Genomic DNA, 20315 nt, shown 5'->3' with positions numbered 1-20315 from the left:
TAATTAAGATATAATATACATTAAATGTGGTTTTCAATGTTAAATTTAAATGGCCACAAAATCTTCAATCTAGATCAGATCCGGATCAAACGTTGTCAATAAGGATATTACCCTACATAACGCTCTCAAATATGAAAGAAATCTGATCTTTTTTGACAGAGTTGAATTTTGAAAATTTATTCGTTAAAGGATTTTCCAAGATTTTTCCTGACTTTGACCTTTGACCTAGAAAACTGAATCAGTTCTTGCCTATCAGCATATGAATCCTCTGTAAAAACCATCATCTCCTCAACAGCAAAAAAGATAGTGGAGACAGAGAGAGGGAGAGACAGAGAGAGGGAGAGAGAGAGAGAGAGAGAGCGAGAGAAATGTGAATAATTACATTAAAAATGAGAAAGGAGAATAGAAATCCGGTGAAAATGCACAAGAGAGATTGATAGATGGACTGATCTGACGAGACAAGGCAGGAAAGTGTGAGAGGAAAAAGTCAAAACCGTGTGGAGAATGACAGGATGTGGAGACGAGAGGACAGAAAGAGAGAGAGAGGGATGTGCAAGATAGAGTGGGTGTTTGTGAAGGCGTCAAACAAGGCTGGCCAGGGAGAAGCAGGGGGGCGAAGGAGGTGAAGTATTGCCTCTGCGACGGAGGAACAAAACACCACACACACACACGTTGTTCCTGAGGGCTATGGTGGTCTTTTTTTCCCATGGGCCCTGAATAATCATTAATACATGCACAGAGGATGGCACCTACGAGTGCTGACAATGAGGCTTCATGAAGCGCCTGTCAGCTGCGCTCACATCATCACCTCCTCCTCCTCATGCACAAGAGGAAAAACACCTGAAGAACTGCAGTTCATGCTTGATTGCCACTGGGGGCCGCCAGTCAGCAGGCAGCATTTTGATTGTTCTTTTTCATTATAATATAATAATATAATATAGCCGCTTATTGTCATTGTACCTTCAGACAACGATCTCTCACCCCACTCGTGATCCCTCCTCTCTCTCTCTCTCTCTCTCTCGCTCCCCCACTTGTCTTCTCTCTTCCCCTCTCTCCCCACTCCTGTTTTCTCTCTCCTTCTGCCTCACCTCTCTCTCTCTATCTCTCCCCTTTTCTCACCACACTCCTGTTCTCCCTCTCCCTAGCCCTCTCTCTCTCATCTCACTCCTGTTCACCCCACCCTTTTCTCTCTCTCTCTCTCCCCCACTCCTGTTCTTTCTCCTCCATCTACCTTAATCCTCTCTCTCTCCTCTCCCCACTCCTGTTCTTTCTCTCCTCCGTCTACCTCAATCATCTCTCTCTCTCTCCCCCCCACTTCTGTTCTTTCTCTCCTCCGTCTACCTCAATCCTCTCTCTTTATCTATCCCCCTCTCTCTCCCCCACTCCTGTTCTCCCTTCTCTTACTCTCTCCCCTCTCTCATCCCACTTGTGCTCCCTCTCTCTCTCGCTCCCCACTCATCTTCTCTCTTCCCCTCTCTCTGTTCTTTCTCTCCCCTTCTGCCTCGCTCTCTCTCTATCTCTCCCCCTTTCTCACCACATCCTGTTCTCCCTCCCTCCTAAGCCCTCTCTCTCTAGTCCCACTCCTGTTCACCCCATATCTTTTTTTCTCTCTCTCTCCCACTCCTGTTCTTTCTCTCCTCCGTCTGCCTCAATCTCTCTCTATCTTTCCCCCTCTCTCTCTCACTCCTGTTCACCCCATCTCTCTCTCTCTCTCTCTCTCTCTCTCAAACTTAAAAGATATTTATGTAAACTGATCCAACCTGATCAACACATGACCACTTCAATGATTACATACTTTCATTCGTTAGTAAAACAACTATAGTCAGAAAACCCTTTTTTTTTTTTTAAATGCCCCATAAATGTCACAACCTAAAACCTCAGTCAGATCAAACAACAGCCAAAACCAGCTCTTCTCAAACTTAATGAGTTCACATCCCATTTGTCCCCGTGGACAATAAGTCACCCCAGAGCATTTTTTAAGGGCTGGTCCAGTGAAGAAATCCAGTACCGAAAAATGTTTATAATACAGCCGCAGTCCGTCAAGGTCCAAAATTAGGGAATAACGCTTTTGTGTCTCAATTTGCGACCATAATCCAGCGTTAATGTCCGTAAATCATCAGACACAACAGGGTTATTCCCATTCGGTTTATTTTCTGCAAGTAATTCAGTCGGCAAAGTTTACCGTAGCAACAGCATCTTCATGCCAAACTGGAGATTCTGTGAGCAGATCCACAGTTTTCTCCATCTCTTCAACTGCACTGAGTAATTTCATATCATAATCCACATCAGTACCTTCGTATGGTATCGTAATTCCATGCATTGTCGTCGCTCCGCCAGTTTCTCTCGCTCTCAGCTGACAGCGCCATTATTGACACCTGTGCAGCAACCTCAGTCGGTGCGCAGAGTTATACATCAAATGTGAAACGGTCCGAATATTTTGGCACCATCTACGCGATATTTTATGGTCTGAAATCTCCCACGATTAACCAATCAGATTTGTGGAACAAATGTAAATGGATTAGAATCTCATTTTGCTGAGTTCGGCGTCTCACTGACCCTGCTGAAGTCGTTTTCAGAAAACGTCTGGACCCCGTCTGGAACCCGGCTTCTTTGAAGTCAATTTAAAAGCCAACCAGCTGAAGCCACTTTCATATTTTAAAATTGCCACGTGCATTTTAAATATGACATTCATCAAGAAGGTGCCAAAGAGTTTCCCCAAACATGTCAGTGAAATCTGAATGGTGGCCCGTAAAACCTGTAAAAAGCGCGACCCCCCGCAGGCCTGCGTGGGATTAGAACTGTGCTCCGCAACTTTAAGGACACTCTGTTTATTAGCTGTGAACAAACAGCCAGCGTCTGCATCCAAATGCTTCGCAGTTCAGCGGGTTCATTCGCCTTCAGCGTGCACGAGGCGCAAGGGATGTGAGCTTTTGGAGCAGTGGTCCTCACTAAGTCAACCGACCCGGAAGAGCCGCGATCACGGTGAAGTCATTCTGACAATGTGTCAAATATGATGATGAACTACGAGAGCAACTCGGTGAGTGCACCACCTCTGCCACCAGAAAAAAACACTCAGCGTTTGCCTCCTTTACGCTCCTCTCCACAATGAACACATCCAGGTCGTTATCTAACTGCAAATACAACAACAATACCACAGTGCAGCGTGATTGTGCTGCTGGTTCCATTCTGCAGAGTGCAGCTTGTTGAATGATTCTCTTCTTTCTCAGGCAGCAAAAAATTCTTGCTTTGGTGAATTCCTCATTCTGAATTCAAAACACTGACACGGTGAGGAGGTGGACATGGGATCACCCTTTCCAGGCCGATGGGACCGATTATTTTATTTATTCTTAGTTGGTTTATGAATTTTTCCAGATAACATACAAATGGCAAATAAAAATCGAGTGAGGAATTTCATCAGATTTCAATATTAAAATATGATATAACATTAAAATAGATATATATTTATATATAGTATTCAATAATAAAAAAAAAATCCCCCATGGACTGGTAACAGCTGCAGGCTGGGACAGCAAAACAACAGATGAGTGGCCGTGAGTGAGTAAGTACTTCTCACGTCAGCACTGTAGACAGGCGCGCAACCAGGGATTTTGGGGCCCCAAGAAAAGAAATCTTACTGGGCCACCCCCTCGACCCCCATAATTATTTTGTCAGTACTCTATAATTGTATCTGAGGCCTCTCTGGGCCCCTGTCAATCATGGGCGCCCTAGAATCCATTCTCCCTTATTATCCTCTTTTCAGTACCCCACTGCCTGTAGACAATAACTGAAAATAATAAATGTTTTCATGCTGTAACTACCAAATTAAATAATATAAGGATGAAGTGATGGAGATAGAGGGCAGCATGGTGTCTAGTCATAAACACTATTGCCTCAGAGCGAGAAGGTCCCAGGTTCTCTTTCAAAGGACATGCAGGCAGTGTTGCCACAGTTAAGGCCCCCTGACACAAGGTTGACTTTGATTCACGCACTAGCACGACCTGTGTCCTGCTGGAGAGTAAACTCATCTTTAACTGGTGCAGACAAGATGCGAGAGGGGCGCCAGTGTGTGCTATTGCGCACAGAGAATTTTGAAATGTTCAAAAAATCTTTCATGCAAAAATGTTGTGCTACATGGCGCGATCTAATCTCCAAAACCACATGCAGCTCATCAAGTGGAGTAAAGAAGAAACGAACAGAGCGAGTGGTGACATCAGCGGATCGCATCAGAGTGCAGCTCATCTGAAGGATTACAACAAGAAGTTAAATCCATCATGAATATACTTTAACAGCTGCACACAAGAAGGAAAAACATGCAACTGTTTTACCAAGCCATGACAACATAAACATGACAAATAATTACCTTTTTAGACATACTTACTTTATACAGTTATTTTATTAGCAGATGCAGACAACCTGTCAGCAGCTGCTGAATGTAACTAATAAAGTAACTAGTAATCTAACTTGGTTATTTTTAAGATTGACTTATCAGAAATGTAACTATTAGTTACTTTGCTGATTAGTTACTTTGCTGATTACTCAATCTGAAGAGTAACCAAGTTAGAGCAGCTGCTGGACGGCTAATAAAGTAACTGTATAAATTAACTAAAACAGTAACTTTGTCAAGACTGCATGCAGATAAAGGTGAAATGGTGACACTAAACTGACCGTAGGTGTGAATGAGAGTGTGAATGGGTTTGTGTGTATGTGTATGTGTATGTGTGTGTGTGTGTGTTTTGGCACCGCGATACACTGGTGTTCTGTCCAGGGTGTACCTCATCTCTCGCCGTGACTACTGTGATAGGCTCACGCTCCGTCATAAATCTAAATTGGAATAAGTGCATATAGATAATGAATGAATGAATATCCCATAGACATGTCTGCATCTGCGTCCTGTCCAGTCACGCCCTATGACTGGTGGGATAGGCCTCCAGCCCCCATGACCCTTAATTGAAGTAAGTGGGTATAGAAAATGGATGGATGGACGGACGGACAGACGGATGGATGGATGGATGGCATCTGCTGCATGGTCTATGAAAAGTGATGACAGTTGTGGTGGAATTCACAGAAGCTTGTCTGAGACCTGCTGGACACTTATGCTGCGTTCACACTGGATGCCACACGAGCAACGGTGGCCAGAAGTTGCCATGTAATCCCTATGGAAGGACACGTTGTGGCACCACAAAAGTCCAAGCCACACAATGCGACAAGAATAAAACAATTTTGAGCAATTGGTGCATTGTGGCACAATATCACGTTGCATCGCGTCATGTTGCCCTCCTCCCAAGTTGAAAAATCTGAACTTTTTCGTCTTGTGTGCCACGATGACCAATTAGGGACTGGATATGTAGTGACGTGGAGATGTCTGAAGTTTATACTTGATGTGTACATGTCCTGTCTCTGGCAATCAGCCTGTGAGCAGGACTTATGTCCCTTTTGTCCTTTATTTAACACAATTATGACAGAGTTTGAGGGGAGAGCAAGGAACTGCAGCAGCAGCCAGTTTTTTTTCTTTGTTCTCATGTGTGCGCGTGAAGGAATTGTCCATGAAGATCATTTTATAAACTACACAGATGTATAATAAAACAAAACAGATGTATAAATAAAACAATACAACTGGTTTATAACACAATTAAGACAAAGTTGGAGAGGAGAGCGAGGAACTGCAGCAGCAGCCATTTTTTTTCAATTGTTCACATGTGCATGCGCGAACGGGACAGGAGGTCCTCAAACTGGGTCCTGGAGAGGCGGAAATACCACTGAAAGTGGCCGTCATCCAGACACAGCTCCTGCAGCAAATGATGAAACTCCCCGAATTGGAAACGTCTCATGACGATGTTGAGAACCCAGGGACGGCACCGCTGGCGACGTTGTCAGCTTTCCACAACAAATAGAGCACAGCAACTTGCTCCATGTGATCAAGGTCCACCATGCTGACTTGACGGCGAGCGGAATGGAACCTCCTCCTATTTGATGATGCATTGGGGCGAATTTTCGCAGCGAAAGCAGAGACACACCGGGCGATGGTGGCGTGTCCATTGCCAGGCGAGGGACGCGAATTTGTAGCGTTGCATGGCATCCGGTGTGAAAGCGACATTAATACTGTATGTTCGCATCCACCTTCACATCAGTGTCAGCTAACAATTAAAACCACCGACCACAGCAAACACAGGACAAACTGTATGAATTAGAAAAACATAATTAAAGAATGGATAGAATGTGTGCCTGGGGATGACCAAACTGATCTTCTGTACTGTAAACTCAAAATATTGCTCAGGAACATTTCAGAACATTCTACCAGCATTTGTATCAAAAGGACAACATGCTGAACACTGACACCTGCCGGACAGTTCACAAATATGCATTTATATAAAATTAGGAATTTCAAATTTAAAGGATCCAGTCAGTGCATGGTGTTGTTTTCTGGAGAATCGGTCAGGCTCCTTTTTGTTGTTCTCCGCTCCTTCCTGTGCTTTCTCTGCCTGTGGAGCTGATCATTATCTACAGCTGTGGTTTCGGCTCATCTGCAACAATCAGTGGCATCCTCCTTAAGCCTCAGCGAACATGAGGTCGCCGCCAGAGCTTTACGTCTTCAGAGTTCTAACACTGGCCTCATATTTATTGCTCCTGTTTGGTTATTCTAATTTCTGTGTGTCGTCTTCTGCAGTCTGCAGCTATCACTAGCTCCTCTGGCCCGCCTGGCTTTCCGCACCTGCAATCTGTCCTCCAGTGCCTTCATCATCTGGTCTCCACCACACCTACTATATCCTTAGTACCGTTACAATAAATTGTCCTTTATCATTCCTGCTTCGCTGCATTTGAGTCTGTTTCAGTTCCCGGTGCTCTATGACTCCATGGTACATTAACCATATTAAATGTCTGCACAATAGCTTGAAGACTGAATTAAAAACAGGACAACAAATAAACAAATGACAAATAAAAAAAAATTAAATAACATTTTATATGATTTGTTGCTTGTTGCTGAGGTTATGTTTAAATACTGGTAATACATATATCCAATCAAAAATAAATAAAATAAAAGTTTTTTAAAAAGGCCTTTAAAGCCAACTGCATCAAGATTAAAGTCTTAACACTTTGTTTTTTTCTTCATTGTGGCCGGATTCAGGTGTGGATGCAAAGCTGAACTCTTTAGGATCAAATCAGTCATCAATAAAACGTGAGATTCTGGCATTTTTGAAAGTACTCAGTGTGGAACCGAGTCATCACACCTACTCGGTGCTTTAGTCATCGCTGTTGTCCTCACACATTTTTATGACTTAAGTCACAAAAAAACAAAAGAAACATTTTATGAGGTGCGCATTGTAAAAGCCATTTCTGCAGCCGTGTGCTTGTGTCATCCTCCCACTGAGACATAATTTCACAGAATGAATCAAACCCAATGTGTGCATTTGGGTTACATGATTACTTCCAGTCTATTTTCCAGCTTTTTTTCAGCGGTGCTCAGTAGTAGCACTTCAGCGTCACGACAGCCGCAGGGATTTCTGGCTGGATGCATCGCGCTCTGTGTGCAGTCACGTGTTTACAATTCATATGAAAGCAGACATGACACACAGCTACATGCACGCAGACCAAGAGGACACTCATATGTTTGCACGGAATGCAGTGCATCTGGTACACACATACAGACACACACACACACACACACACACACACACACACACACACACACACACACACACACACACACACAAATACATACACAGGCGTGCATGCACAAGCAGAAGCACTCAGATTATTGCAGCAGGAGTCAGTGGTTGTAGAACATTAACACTCATGCTTCTCTTTGTGTTATTTCTTCATGTTTGTACTTTTTCTTCTCGAGTGCTGCAGCTCTTTTTCCAGCTCAGTCTCACAGTTTTTTTTTTCGGTGCTCCTGTCACGAAATGAATTTTCGTGACGTTTATTTTTTTAACTCACTATTACTAATCCTACCCACACACACACACACACACACACACACACTTCACTCTTAATTTCATGCAGCTGCCACGGAATGTATTCAAATAAATTTGTGCTCCCATGACGAACATTTTGCACTTTCTGTGACAATATCATGAACCAATAGATTAATGTATATTTCATGTCGCTGAATCACGACATGCCGTGAGACTGGGTTCTTTTTCACACCTCTTACTGTGTGTGGTTCGAAATTAAAGAAAAAAAATGTTAGATATGATTTCTCAGAAATGTAACCCACTGTGCACTTTAGCTCCCCGCTCTAACTCATCTGTCATTAAGTATAGCAGTGATTCCTAAAGTGTGGGCTGCAGAACCCTGGTGGGCCATGAAGGCACTGCAGATGGACTGTGACAGGTTATTAAAAATGAATACTGTAATAATCCCGTAGCACCACCCCACCATCCAATTTTCTAAAATGGACTTTCAATCAAAGCAGGATGTGTGGACGTCCAGCAAGAAACTGCCTTTTTCTGTGTTCTTTTTTCAACTTGTGACGATGTCTGGATTCAGATGGGATATTGTCAGCTGATGAATTTGTGAGCTGACACTCGAACACAAGTGGTCGACCACTTACATTCAAGCCAGAAAAGGCTCCAAACATACAGTTGGAACAGGACTGATGAAGGACGACTTTCTTCCCTGGCAGTGATCTCCACTGAGACAGAAAGACTTTTAAAACTGTAAAGGAAGATAAGGAAGACTTCTACAAACAAGTCATCGATGCTTTTGTTCAGAAGGAGCGGCACATGAACTTCATTTATAATGAAAGGGAAGACCATAATAACATTTTTTTAAAATTAAATGTGCTTTTTGTGTGCTACAGTTTGTATGTGTAAAGAATGCTGATATGAGATTTTAAACATAACCCGTTAACCGCTACCAATCAAATGGCAAATAAGCTATTCTGTGGGGTTCATATGTTTGTAAATCTGATTGTGATGAAGTCAGTGCCTCACCAGCCATCAACCTCACTGCACGTCACTGGCATTTGTGTTGAAGGCAGTCTGACTCCACATATAAACAAACAAACTTAACAATCTGCACAGTTAATCCAACCCAACACAAATGCCAAGAGATGTAATCAATTCATAAACATTTAATGAAAAAACAAAATTGAAATTTGTCTAACAGTGTTAAAGTGTCTGACAGCAGCTCTCTGCCGCTCACAAATTAAAGATACTGGGCCTCATGTATCAACGTTGCGTACGGCGATATTTGAGCGTATATGGGGTGTACGCCAAAATGGCTGCGCTACTTGGCATTTATCAATGTGGTCGTAAAATATACACCAGGTCGAGAGGTGGCGTAAATTATACACCAAAATGAACCAGCGCTCAACATGATAAACATGATAAACAGTGCCATTATACAAATCAATGCATATGTTACATAAATAACACTTTCTTGATTATACTACATAATAATCAATACAAATCCCGCCTTTGCGGGATTGTTATGGAGCACGATCCGTGGTCACAGCGCTGACTGCAAAGAAAGCGCTGCTCGCCTTTTTCTCCAGACTTCGAGCCTGGAGCCAGAGCAGCGCTGAGCTTAACTTTATGTGGTGTGATCATTTTAGACTATGAAATTGATAATAACAACTGTAGTTTCGTCATTCCCTTAATTCGCCCGTGCTGCAACCAGGTTTTGTCGTCTCCATTCGGTTGTCACAATAAAATAAATACAGAAATACATTTAAAAAATAAAGAAATCTGACAGATTAGGCGTGTCTTATTAATTGAGCGAGCAAATATCCACATGTCAAGAATTATTGACATGTGAAAAGAGAATACAGTGGTCCCTCGCTATAATGCCGTTCACCTGTTGTGGCCTCGGAGTATTTAGTCCAATTTTGCATGCCTTTTTTTTTACAGTGTTCTGTGTTCTGCGTATCTGTTTATAAGAATCTTGTTGTCCAGAAGAGAAAAGAGCACCAACAACTACTCATAACTGTGTTTGTCACACGGAAACAAACACCTGCTTCAGTGAGTGGGAAAAGGCGCAGCGCCAGGACGCAGAGGCCCGATCTGTGAAATACTGGTGAGTCACTATTAATAATTTGTTATGTGTCCGACCTTGTTCGTTGATCGTTAAAATTAATTTGTTAGTTCTAAATGCCATCATAATTATTTATAGGAAAACGTTCTATTTTTATTTCTCAAACAAATGTTTGGGCCTGAAAACAGTTTGGTCTTATTTTCCTACTAAGGTTTGAACTTTGAGAGTGTTTACACACAAGACAAAAGTGAGAAAATGTTCATGCCTGATTGAGAAAGTGTATAAACTGTGTAGTGAGGGGTTTTACAGCTTTGAAACGTCTATAATAATTGTAAAAAATAACGCTGACTACGTCACAGTTTCGTGTATTACGGGCTATTTTTTAGAACGTAACTCCAGCGATTAATGAGGGACCACTGTAACACTTTTCTGATTATGCTACAAAACAATTAATACGACGGCCGCTTTTGACGCTCTATTGGCACGCGTCGTGATTGGTGGAGTTCTTTTTCTTTGCCGTCTTCCCGGCTTCCATGTCGTAAAATGAGGGTGTGTCTGAAGCAGAGTCTGAATATTTATGGGTGTGTTCATTATAATTATGATCGTTTCCACCCGCCGCATTTATCAAGATCACGTCAGGCAGGCATACGCCAGAAATGGGCAGGTGCGCACTGCTTGATACATGTCATGGCGACTTTGGTGTATTTCAAGTTTACACCGTAAATTTACGCCACAAGTGCGCAACATTGATACATGAGGCCCACTGTATGTAAAAACCAAACTCGCACTAAAGCATGATGGCTAAACAGAAATACGAGGTCTGTTAGAAAAGTATCTGACCTTATTATTTTTTTCAAAAACCATATGGATTTGAATCACATGTGATTGCGTCAGCCAAGCTTGAACCCTCGTGTGCATGTGTGAGTTTTTTCATGCCTGTCGGTTGCTTCATTTGCCTGTGAGCAGGCTTTGACTGAGGTGTGGTTCACCCCTCTCGTCTATTTTTTATTGCAAATAAATGTCTGAATGATTTGGATCTTTGCTGCATCAATTTTTTTCCAGAAACTGTAAGAGTCCTCCAGGTGGACACCGTTCGAAAAATTAATATGGCTTTCAGGGACGATTTTATGGGGATTAACAGATTACGGGGTGTTACTGCCCCTTTAAGGACGGCCCACAAATGCTGAGAGCGCAGCACGCTCCCAGCGTCTATGGACAGGCTGACACCCCACACAAACAACCAGATCATTTCCAACGTGAAAGCTTTGTTGATCCGGGACATCGTCTGACTTTCACAAAAAGGCAGAAGATGTGGACATCAGCACTTTTTCTGGCACATTCCCACCGTTACAGGAGGTTTTTTTTTTCCATGGAAAAAGAAGCCGAGGGATGCGACCCGGAGCCGTTCATTATGCGGGACAAAACCACCTCGGTGTTGGTCTCACAGGACGGCTTAAAGGTGGATTTCAGCGGATTCCGGTTGCTTTCCAGTACGTGTGAATATTCCGATTGTGATTGTGCATGAGCTGGACATGCCAGAACATGTCCTGTGAGGCTTCATCACGGCTTGTTCTTTCGCCATGCAGCTCCGCGCGATGCGCGGAATTCTCCGCCTTGTTCCTCTTTCCATGACAATACTCCCTGTAACAGGAAATATGCCGTTCATTTCTAAACTGGACACTGTCTTGATCCGGTATGTCCTCTGACTAGCACAGGAATTGTTGAAAAGACGTGGACATCAGCACTTTTTCCGGCACATTAAGACAGACGTGGGAGGAGTTCAGCGCGTTGTGGTGCCGCTTGCTTCGGCGCAAAGAAACGCCGTGATGAAGCCTCACAGGACATGTGGGGTTGTCCAGCTCAAGCTCAATTTCTCGGATATTCACACGACAGAAAAGCAACCGGAATCCGTCTGAAAGCCGTCCTGAGAGACCAACACCGATGGTGGTTTTGTGCCACGTCAAGAGCGGCACGGTGTGGCGTGTCCCTCAGCTTCTTTTTCCATGAAAAAAAAAAACTCCTGTAACGGTGGAATGTGCCAGAAAAAGTGCTAATGTCCACATCTTCGCTTTTTGTGAAAGTCAGACGAGTTCCCGGATCAACAAAGCTTTCACGTTGGAAATGATCTGGTTGTTTGTGCGGGGTGTCAGCCTGTCCATCGGCACTGGGAGAGTGCTGCACTCTCAGCAGTTGTGGGGCCGTCCTTAAAGAGGCAGTAGTAACACCCCGTAATCTGTTTAATCCCCATAAAATCGTCCCTGAAAGCCATGTTAATTTTTCGAACGGTGTCCACCTGGAGGTCTCTCACAGTTTCTGGAAAAAAATTGATTGCAGCAAAGATCCAATCATTCAGACATTTATTCGCAATAAAAACAGACGAGAGGGGGGACCACACCTCACTCAAAGCCTGCTCAGAGGCGAATGAAGCGACCGACAGGCATGAAAAAACTCACGCATGCACACGAGGGTTCAAGCTTGGCTGACGCAATCACACCAGATTCAAATCCATATGGTTTTTGAAAAAAATAATAAGGTCGGATACTTTTCTAACAGACCTCGTATAAACTGAACCATGACTTCTGTGTACCGTGCCCCGTCTGTTTTAATGTTTGATTTTCAAAAAAGCTATATTTCTACAGTATGCAAGTATTTTTTTTTGGGACCAGTAATCTAGTGTTTTTTAATTCAATAGATTTTGCATAATGCCTTCTTTAAAGCTGTTTGCTCTAAATTGGGAAAGAAAGCGTGATAAGCGCCTGCAGTATCGAGGTGCGCTGCGTGGATGAAAAATATGCACCGCCTGATTGTGGGCTGCGACTCAAACATGATGATGTATGACAAAGAGCAATGAGATTCTGTAGGGACAATCCCTGGACAGACCCCACCACAGGTTTTTATTCCAAAATCTTAAAGACAAAAAATGCTTGAAGTGCACACGGTGCGCTACAAACTTGACATTGCACTACAGCGCAACAACAGTTTGTCCTATTGAACCCATACGGTGATTAGGGAAACAATGGATGTCAGGTTGTGAAGATTTATGTAGGTTTTAAGACTGTCAGCGCATCAGCAGTGAAACAAAGATCAGTCAATAACACAACACGCGTTCCGCTTTTAATTATTCTGACACAAGTAGCTTACAACATGCAGCATCATTCTGCCAGGTGCAACCAGTGCACATGTGCATTGTGATGAGTGTTTTAGTTTGGTGGACTGATCGCGGTCCAAACTAGATCCCGTCTGCAACATGCGCATAGGTGGCAGAAGCAGGGTGCTGGGGGGCAAACCCCCCCCCCCCCCCACCAAAGGTTTAAGGATTTTCATGACACAGCCGCAAGACAATCCAGATTTCAGAGATAGATAGATAGATAGATAGATAGATAGATAGATAGATAGATAGATAGATAGATAGATAGATAGATAGATAGATAGATAGATAGATAGAAAGAATTAGATAGAGACAGAGATATAAGAATAGAGATAGATAGATAGATAGATAGATAGATAGATAGATAGATAGATAGATAGATAGATAGATAGATAGATAGATAGAGATAGATAGATAGATAGATAGATAGATATAAGAATAGAGATAGATAGAGACACAGAGATATAAAAAATAGAGATAGATAGATAGATAGATAGATAGATAGATAGATAGATAGATAGATAGATAGATAGATATAAGAATAGAGATAGATAGAGACATAGAGATATAAAAAATAGAGATAGATAGATAGATAGATAGATAGATAGATAGATAGATAGATAGATAGATAGATAGATAGATAGATAGATAGATAGATAGATAGATAGATAGATAGATAGATAGATAGATAGATATAAGAATAGAGATAGATAGAGACATAGAGATATAAAAAATAGAGATAGATAGATAAATAGATAGATAGATAGATAGATATAAGAATAGAGATAGATAGAGACATAGAGATATAAAAAATAGAGATAGATAGATAAATAGATAGATAGATAGATAGATAGAGACATAGAGATATAAAAAATAGAGATAGATAGATAGATAGATAGATAGATAGATAGATAGATAGATAGATAGATAGATAGATAGATAGATAGATAGATAGATAGATAGATAGATAGATAGATAGATAGATAGATAGATAGATAGATGATAGATATAAGAATAGAGATAGATAGAGACAGAGATATAAGAATAGGAGATAGATAGAGACATAGAGATATAAAAATATAGATAGATAGATAGATAGATAGATAGATAGATAGATAGATAGATAGATAGATAGATAGATAGATAGATAGATAGATAGATAGATAGATATAGATAGATAGATAGAAATAGATAGAGACAGAGATATAAGAATAGAGATAGATAGAGACATAGAGATATAAAAAACAGAGATAGATAGATAGATAGATAGATAGATAGATAGATAGATAGATAGATAGATAGATAGATAGATAGATAGATAGATAGAGACAGAGATATAAGAATAGAGATAGATAGAGACATAGAGATATAAAAAATAGAGATAGATAGATAGATAGATAGATAGATAGATAGATAGATAGATAGATAGATAGATAGATAGATAGATAGATAGATAGATAGATAGATAGATAGATAGATAGATAGATAGATAGATAGATAGATAGATAGATAGATAGATTTGTTTGTCTTAACGAGCAAATCAGGTCCGCATTATATTTATGCCAAAATGTCAAACTCACAGAACGCTCATCTACTCTTATAACATCCTGAAAATCTTCTAACTTTCAGCTCACGGGTTTTAAATTCACACTCACTCACCGTGAACACACTCTGGACCTCCCATCATGCCTTGCTGCTGCTGCGGCTGCTGCTGCGGCTGCTGCTGCGGCTGCGGCGCTGGCGGCGGCTGTGGTTGGACAGTCTCCAGGCCCAGCAGCGAAGATGAAGATGAGGAGGAGGACATGGAGGATGAAGATGAGGAGCAAGGTGAAGGAGAGGAGGGAGGGCACTGGGAGCTCTGGCTGGGCACCGCGGACTGGGAACTCTGGGAGGGAAAAAAAAAAAGGTTGTTTGCTTTTTTTGAGTGCCACTGCTTTCAAACTCAGCCTGTAATAAAAAATGCCTTGTTTAGAATTTGTTGAATTCTTTATTTTACTTAGGTTTTACTTGCCACACTTTACTGGATATGTTTACCATGTTGCAACTCCTTTCTCCCACCACAAGGTGGCACACTAATTGGACTGGCAGATTCAACAAAGTAAAAAAAATACAAAACTGCTTTCAAACTCACTTATTTTGAAGAAATAATTTAACATCTGAATTTAAGTGCAGCTAATGTAGCCAAACTAATGAGATAGCTAATGTTAGCAATGGGTACAAATATAGTATAGCACCACCAACAGTTCTGGGGTGGTAGCAATCTTCATAGACCAATGCGGCGTGCAGAGTGCAACACTGAAATTTTGAGGGGTAAAATGTTAAACGCTAACATTTGCTTCCTCGGGTTCCTGCAGATTTTCTCAGGTTTACATTTTGGTCCATGCAAAGCAAAGATTTACATAAATAAAGATTGCTTTTGTCATTTTTTAGAGTTGTGATCCTCTTTGTCTTCTGGCATTTTTCTTCGATTTTGTGTCAACAAATGAGAGGTGAGATGTTGATGTGTGAGAAGCACAAGTGGCCATTTTCATCAAACGAAGAAACCGTTCAAACAAACAAACCAGGATCCTGTTTCAAATTAAGATTATCGTCACTAGACTTACAATGGGACAACAATCATCTTGGACTTGAGATGCTTTTGGGACCCAGATCCAGGGACCAGCCGCTCTGAAAAAGACTTTATCAGGGGTGCCATAAGAAGGCGCCTCCTAACCCACAAGGCAAATTTATTTGTATGGTACAATTCATACAAAATTAAATTCAAAGTGCTTTAAAAATGCATCAAAGATCATTTAACATTAAATCATTTATTTTAAAATAGAAATGAAAAGCAGTATTAACTCTATTAGTTTTGTTAGCATCACCAAGATGTGGGAAAAGATAACTGTAATGGCCACGTCATTCTATCTGATGCAATATCTTCAAAACACCAACAGCAATTTAAATCAAATTTGGTGGATGAACTCAGTGGACCATCATCTCAGAACACAGGTCATTTCAAGGTCAAAGGAAAAATGTCAAGCTCAACTCAGAGGTCACCATCTATTGGCCATGGCAATATCCCCAAAATGCAAAGAGCAACATCAATCAGACTTGGTGGTTAAACTCTGTGGGCCATCCTCTCAGAACACAGGTTATTTCAAGGTCATAGCACAAAGGCCAAGGTCAATTCATAGGTCATCTACTGTCCACAGCAATATCTTCAAAATCCAAAGACCAATTTTAATTAAATTTGTTGGATAAAATAGGGGACCATCTACTCAAAACACAGTCCATGTTAAGGTCATAGGACAAAGGTCATGGATATCAGAGGTCATCATCTTCTGTCCACAGTGATCCCATCAAAATGTAAAGATTAACTTTAATCAAATTTGGTGGATAAACTCAGTGGGTCATCCACTTACAACACAAGCCATGTCAAGGCCCTAGGTCTAAAGTCAAGGTGACATCAGAGGTCTTTCTTGAAAACACGTCATTGACCATATTGCAAGAAGTAGATGAGACACAGAAACAGTTTCCTGCATACAATTCTGCCCTCCTTGGACTAACAAATCTATTAGTTCTCTGATGTCACTGATGTCAGATGACAGTGTCAAGCAAATTAAAAAATATTAGCTGGCAGCAGCAAGGCAACCACCTGAATACCTTGTTTTTTTAAGAGATGACGAAACAGCCGTGTTTTTCTTGATAATGGGACAGACAAGAATATTATCACAACTCATAGCTGAGAGGACTGTGTGATATTACTCTACAGTACCACCATCTGGCAGTTAAGCTCATGGCCAAAACAGAAATTGTGAGTTTCTTTTTTTTTTTTTTTTACATAAAGTCCATGTAAATATTTCATAGCTTTTACAGGTTGGGGGCCCTCAGGGTGGAATATGAAATTTTATTCATTGGTTTTAAGGTAAGACAACACTATCAGGTGGACACAAAAACACAAAAGCACAAATTCTGTCTAACACCAGCTGAATTGAAAAATTTAAAATCCATCCCAAACATAAGGTCCTTGGTTCAGGGCCACATGTGCCCAATTCTAATTGTACATCTGACATAAACTTGTGCCACATCTGCATGAGGACCTATACTGGATTTACTGTGGTGACCACGAGTATAATCCATCAATCCCTCCAACAAGTGATTACCCACAAACCCGTTCTCTGCCCCCAGAGGCTTTTAAGTGCAAAGATTCCTGCTTTCCTGTTACCTGGGATGGGATCTGGGCGCTGGTGGAAATGGGGCCGTTGTTGTGCATTCCCATCCCATTCTCCGTCAGGAACTCCTCCAGGTCCATGTACTGCAACTGGAACAGGCCCCCGTCACACGGCAAAGTCCGCTCCCACAGCAGCGGGCCCAGGAAGGCCGACTGAGAGTTAGGCCGCAGCACTCCAGGCGCCGGGGCTCCTCCCACCCCACCGGGACCTCCAGCCCCAACACCCAATGAATCCTCATCAGAGTCCAGAGGCTTGTCTTTGTCTGCAAAGAAGGAAGGTGGTTGGAAGAACTTTACCGGAGAATAATTACAAGCTAAGTGATGAAAAGCTGTTCACAAGCATTAAAGCTCTTTCTTTTCTCCTCCTAGTGTTCATGTTGAAAGACAAAGGATTAAGAGTTAAAGATAAAGATAACATCAGCTGGACACTGAGAACCATAAAAATGTTTACCATTTTGTGCAGCAAAGTGAACAATCAAAATCTGATCATCTTTTCCATATAAAAACTTAATGTAAGCATTTACAATCTCTCAAATATTTTAGGCCCCCCCATACTTTTCCATATCCAAGAATTCTGTTTCATGCTTTTCTCACACAATTTAAGAATATTAAAATCTGTGTGCCATCTCTCAAAATTTTACAGAAAAATTTGAATTTTGAGAGCTTATGTAATTTATGTGTTTTTCAGTTCTAATCTTTTTTTTTTGGGGGGGGGGGGGGTGAATGAATGACGCAGTGTGCTCTTATTATTTCCACATCTGCTGGCCTGGCATCATCTGGCGTCAAGTGGAACAGAGCTCACATTAAATAAAAAATAAATGCCACTCGTGGGATTTGAACCTGCAATTTACAAAAGCTCTGATAAACAGACAGAAACTTTACCACTGCGCTACCATCACTGTATAATACACGTATTTAAAAAAAAGACATATCAGACGATGCAGACAAAGAGGAGGTTTTCGTCGTCTTTAATTACGGCAAAAAAAAGGACACGCGTGTCTGTAGGTGGCCACACCCCTTGTCCATTCAGCGCACACACCAACGCATCACTGTGTGTTATGTGATTATTTTTTTTAAGTTACTTGTTATGTAATTGGTTATGTAGTTACTGTAGTATTTGTTAATATACCTGTCCTGGCTGTGGTCTCTGTTTTTTTAATGTGATGCGTAGTGTGCACTGCACCATCATTTGCAGCATCTCTGGTCAGCGATCAGCTGCGAAGCGGCTCACTGTGCTGTGTGCGCTCTGATATGGTTGGCCAGTCCCCATCTATCAGCATTCCATGCAAGTGTGCTCACCCCCCCCCCCCCCCCAAATGGCACGCCATGTGTTGTGGGGGTGGGGGCGAAACACATGCACAGCACATTGTGTTGAGGAGACGTGTGTTGCTTTGCAATGCCACAGTCGTGGGGGCACTTGAAAGTGATTGTCTGCTTACTATTTTCATACTAACAGCGCGAATGGTCACACATTTTCTAAGTGTGCAGCGAGCAGTGTTAGATGTTCATGTGCGACACCTGGAATTTGACCGACACCTGCCGAGAGGGGGATCAAATGAGCACACACTGGGCATTCACTGTCTTTCGGCCACTTGTGTGCGCGAATGTTGTGGCAACAGATGTATGAGGTGTCTGAGGTGGCTCAGATTTTTTATGAATGTCACGCAATTCCTCCTTCCTGTGCTAGTCGGCTTCAATCGTGTCGTGTGAAGGGGCCCTTAAGAAAGACCGGGAGAGGATAAAGAAGTGTCTGCTTCAGCTATATTTGTGCAAAATCCTTTATGTGGGGTTGTGAGATTTGGAAAGTAACTGCTGTAAAATAACAGTTTCTTTCTGATTTTTATACATTCCTCTCTGGAAATGACTTGTCTCTCAAGGACCCCATTTATTGTGTATCTCGACTGACCATTTCCTTTACTCACCTTTTCATTCTTGTCTAAATTAATACAAAATACTTTCTGCAGGGTTGTGAGGTGGTATGACAGTTATTTTAGTTTTAGAACATCATCACTTTGAAACAATCGCAATGTAAATGAATCATTTCTGTGATTTAGTACATTTCTCTTCAGAAAGTGTGTATGTACTTAGCTCCTGTCTAAACCCTTGAGTAATGCACAAAACAGACAAAAATAAAATCCTTGTTCCTTTCTGCTGCTTATGCTAAAGAATGTTGGACAGATGTTGTCCTGAGGTCATGTGATTTCATGTGCCACATTGTGTTCGTGGACTCTCACAAAAGTTGGGTCAGCATCACATTCCTTTTCCAACAGCGGTAACAACTGGAAACAGACGAGCCTTGCTGGACATTTATGTTCTAATTCAGTGCCATTTACTCTGTCTAAAGCTTTTAGTGACAATCGTTAAAAAGCTGTTCAAAAACACTCATGTCCCAGAGTGAACGGAAAGATCAATTATGGAGGCCTGACATCAATAAACCAATTCTAATGAAAAGTAACAAAAAAAAAAACTTGAAAATCAAGAGGGAATAGGACAAGATTATTTTACACTGAATAATAAAACAGGTAAATAATAAAAGAGACAATTTAAATGGGCTGAGAGATGAAAAAGAAAAAGAAAGCGCAAACAACCTAAAGGGAATGAGCATCGGGCAGAACAGAAATTTAAACTGAAATGGATTAAAGATGTGAGACTACAGGAAGAAAAGAGCAGAAATATATGGAGAAAGAAACAAAAATCAAGAAAAGATATTTTTGAAAGTCGTCAGTAAATTCAACAACATTAAAGATCAGGGGTGGGCAATCATGTGCCATAAAGGCCCAAAGCACTGCAGGTTTTCCTTGCTACCAATCACCTCAGCAGGTGATTTCATTAATGTTCCGGTGTTTCAGCAGGTGATTTCATTGACAACCAGGTGGTTATGTTCAAGGGAGAAGCTCATCAGCAACCCACCTGCTGAGGTGATTGGTTGCAAGGAAAACCTGCAGTGTCTCGGCCCACGTTGCCCACCCCTGTTAAAGA

General features: G+C 41.6%; 1 protein-coding gene across 1 annotated transcript in view; it reads right to left on the bottom strand.

The window, feature by feature from the left end:
- The window catches only part of LOC117501460 (D site-binding protein-like), a 72831-nt gene that overhangs the window by 39615 nt on the left and 12901 nt on the right, over nt 1–20315 (bottom strand). The window contains exons 2-3 of the mRNA XM_034160362.1: nt 17331–17599; nt 14783–15008 (exon numbers count right to left, since the gene is read on the bottom strand). Of these exons, the coding sequence (XP_034016253.1) occupies nt 14783–15008; nt 17331–17599 (495 nt within the window). The remainder of the gene's footprint in view (nt 1–14782; nt 15009–17330; nt 17600–20315) is intronic.

The sequence above is a fragment of the Thalassophryne amazonica genome, chromosome 20 (genome assembly GCF_902500255.1).
Source record: "Thalassophryne amazonica chromosome 20, fThaAma1.1, whole genome shotgun sequence".
Lineage (NCBI taxonomy): Eukaryota > Metazoa > Chordata > Actinopteri > Batrachoidiformes > Batrachoididae > Thalassophryne > Thalassophryne amazonica.
Note: the sequence above shows the minus strand (reverse complement) of the source record. Positions and strands in the feature narration are given on the sequence as shown.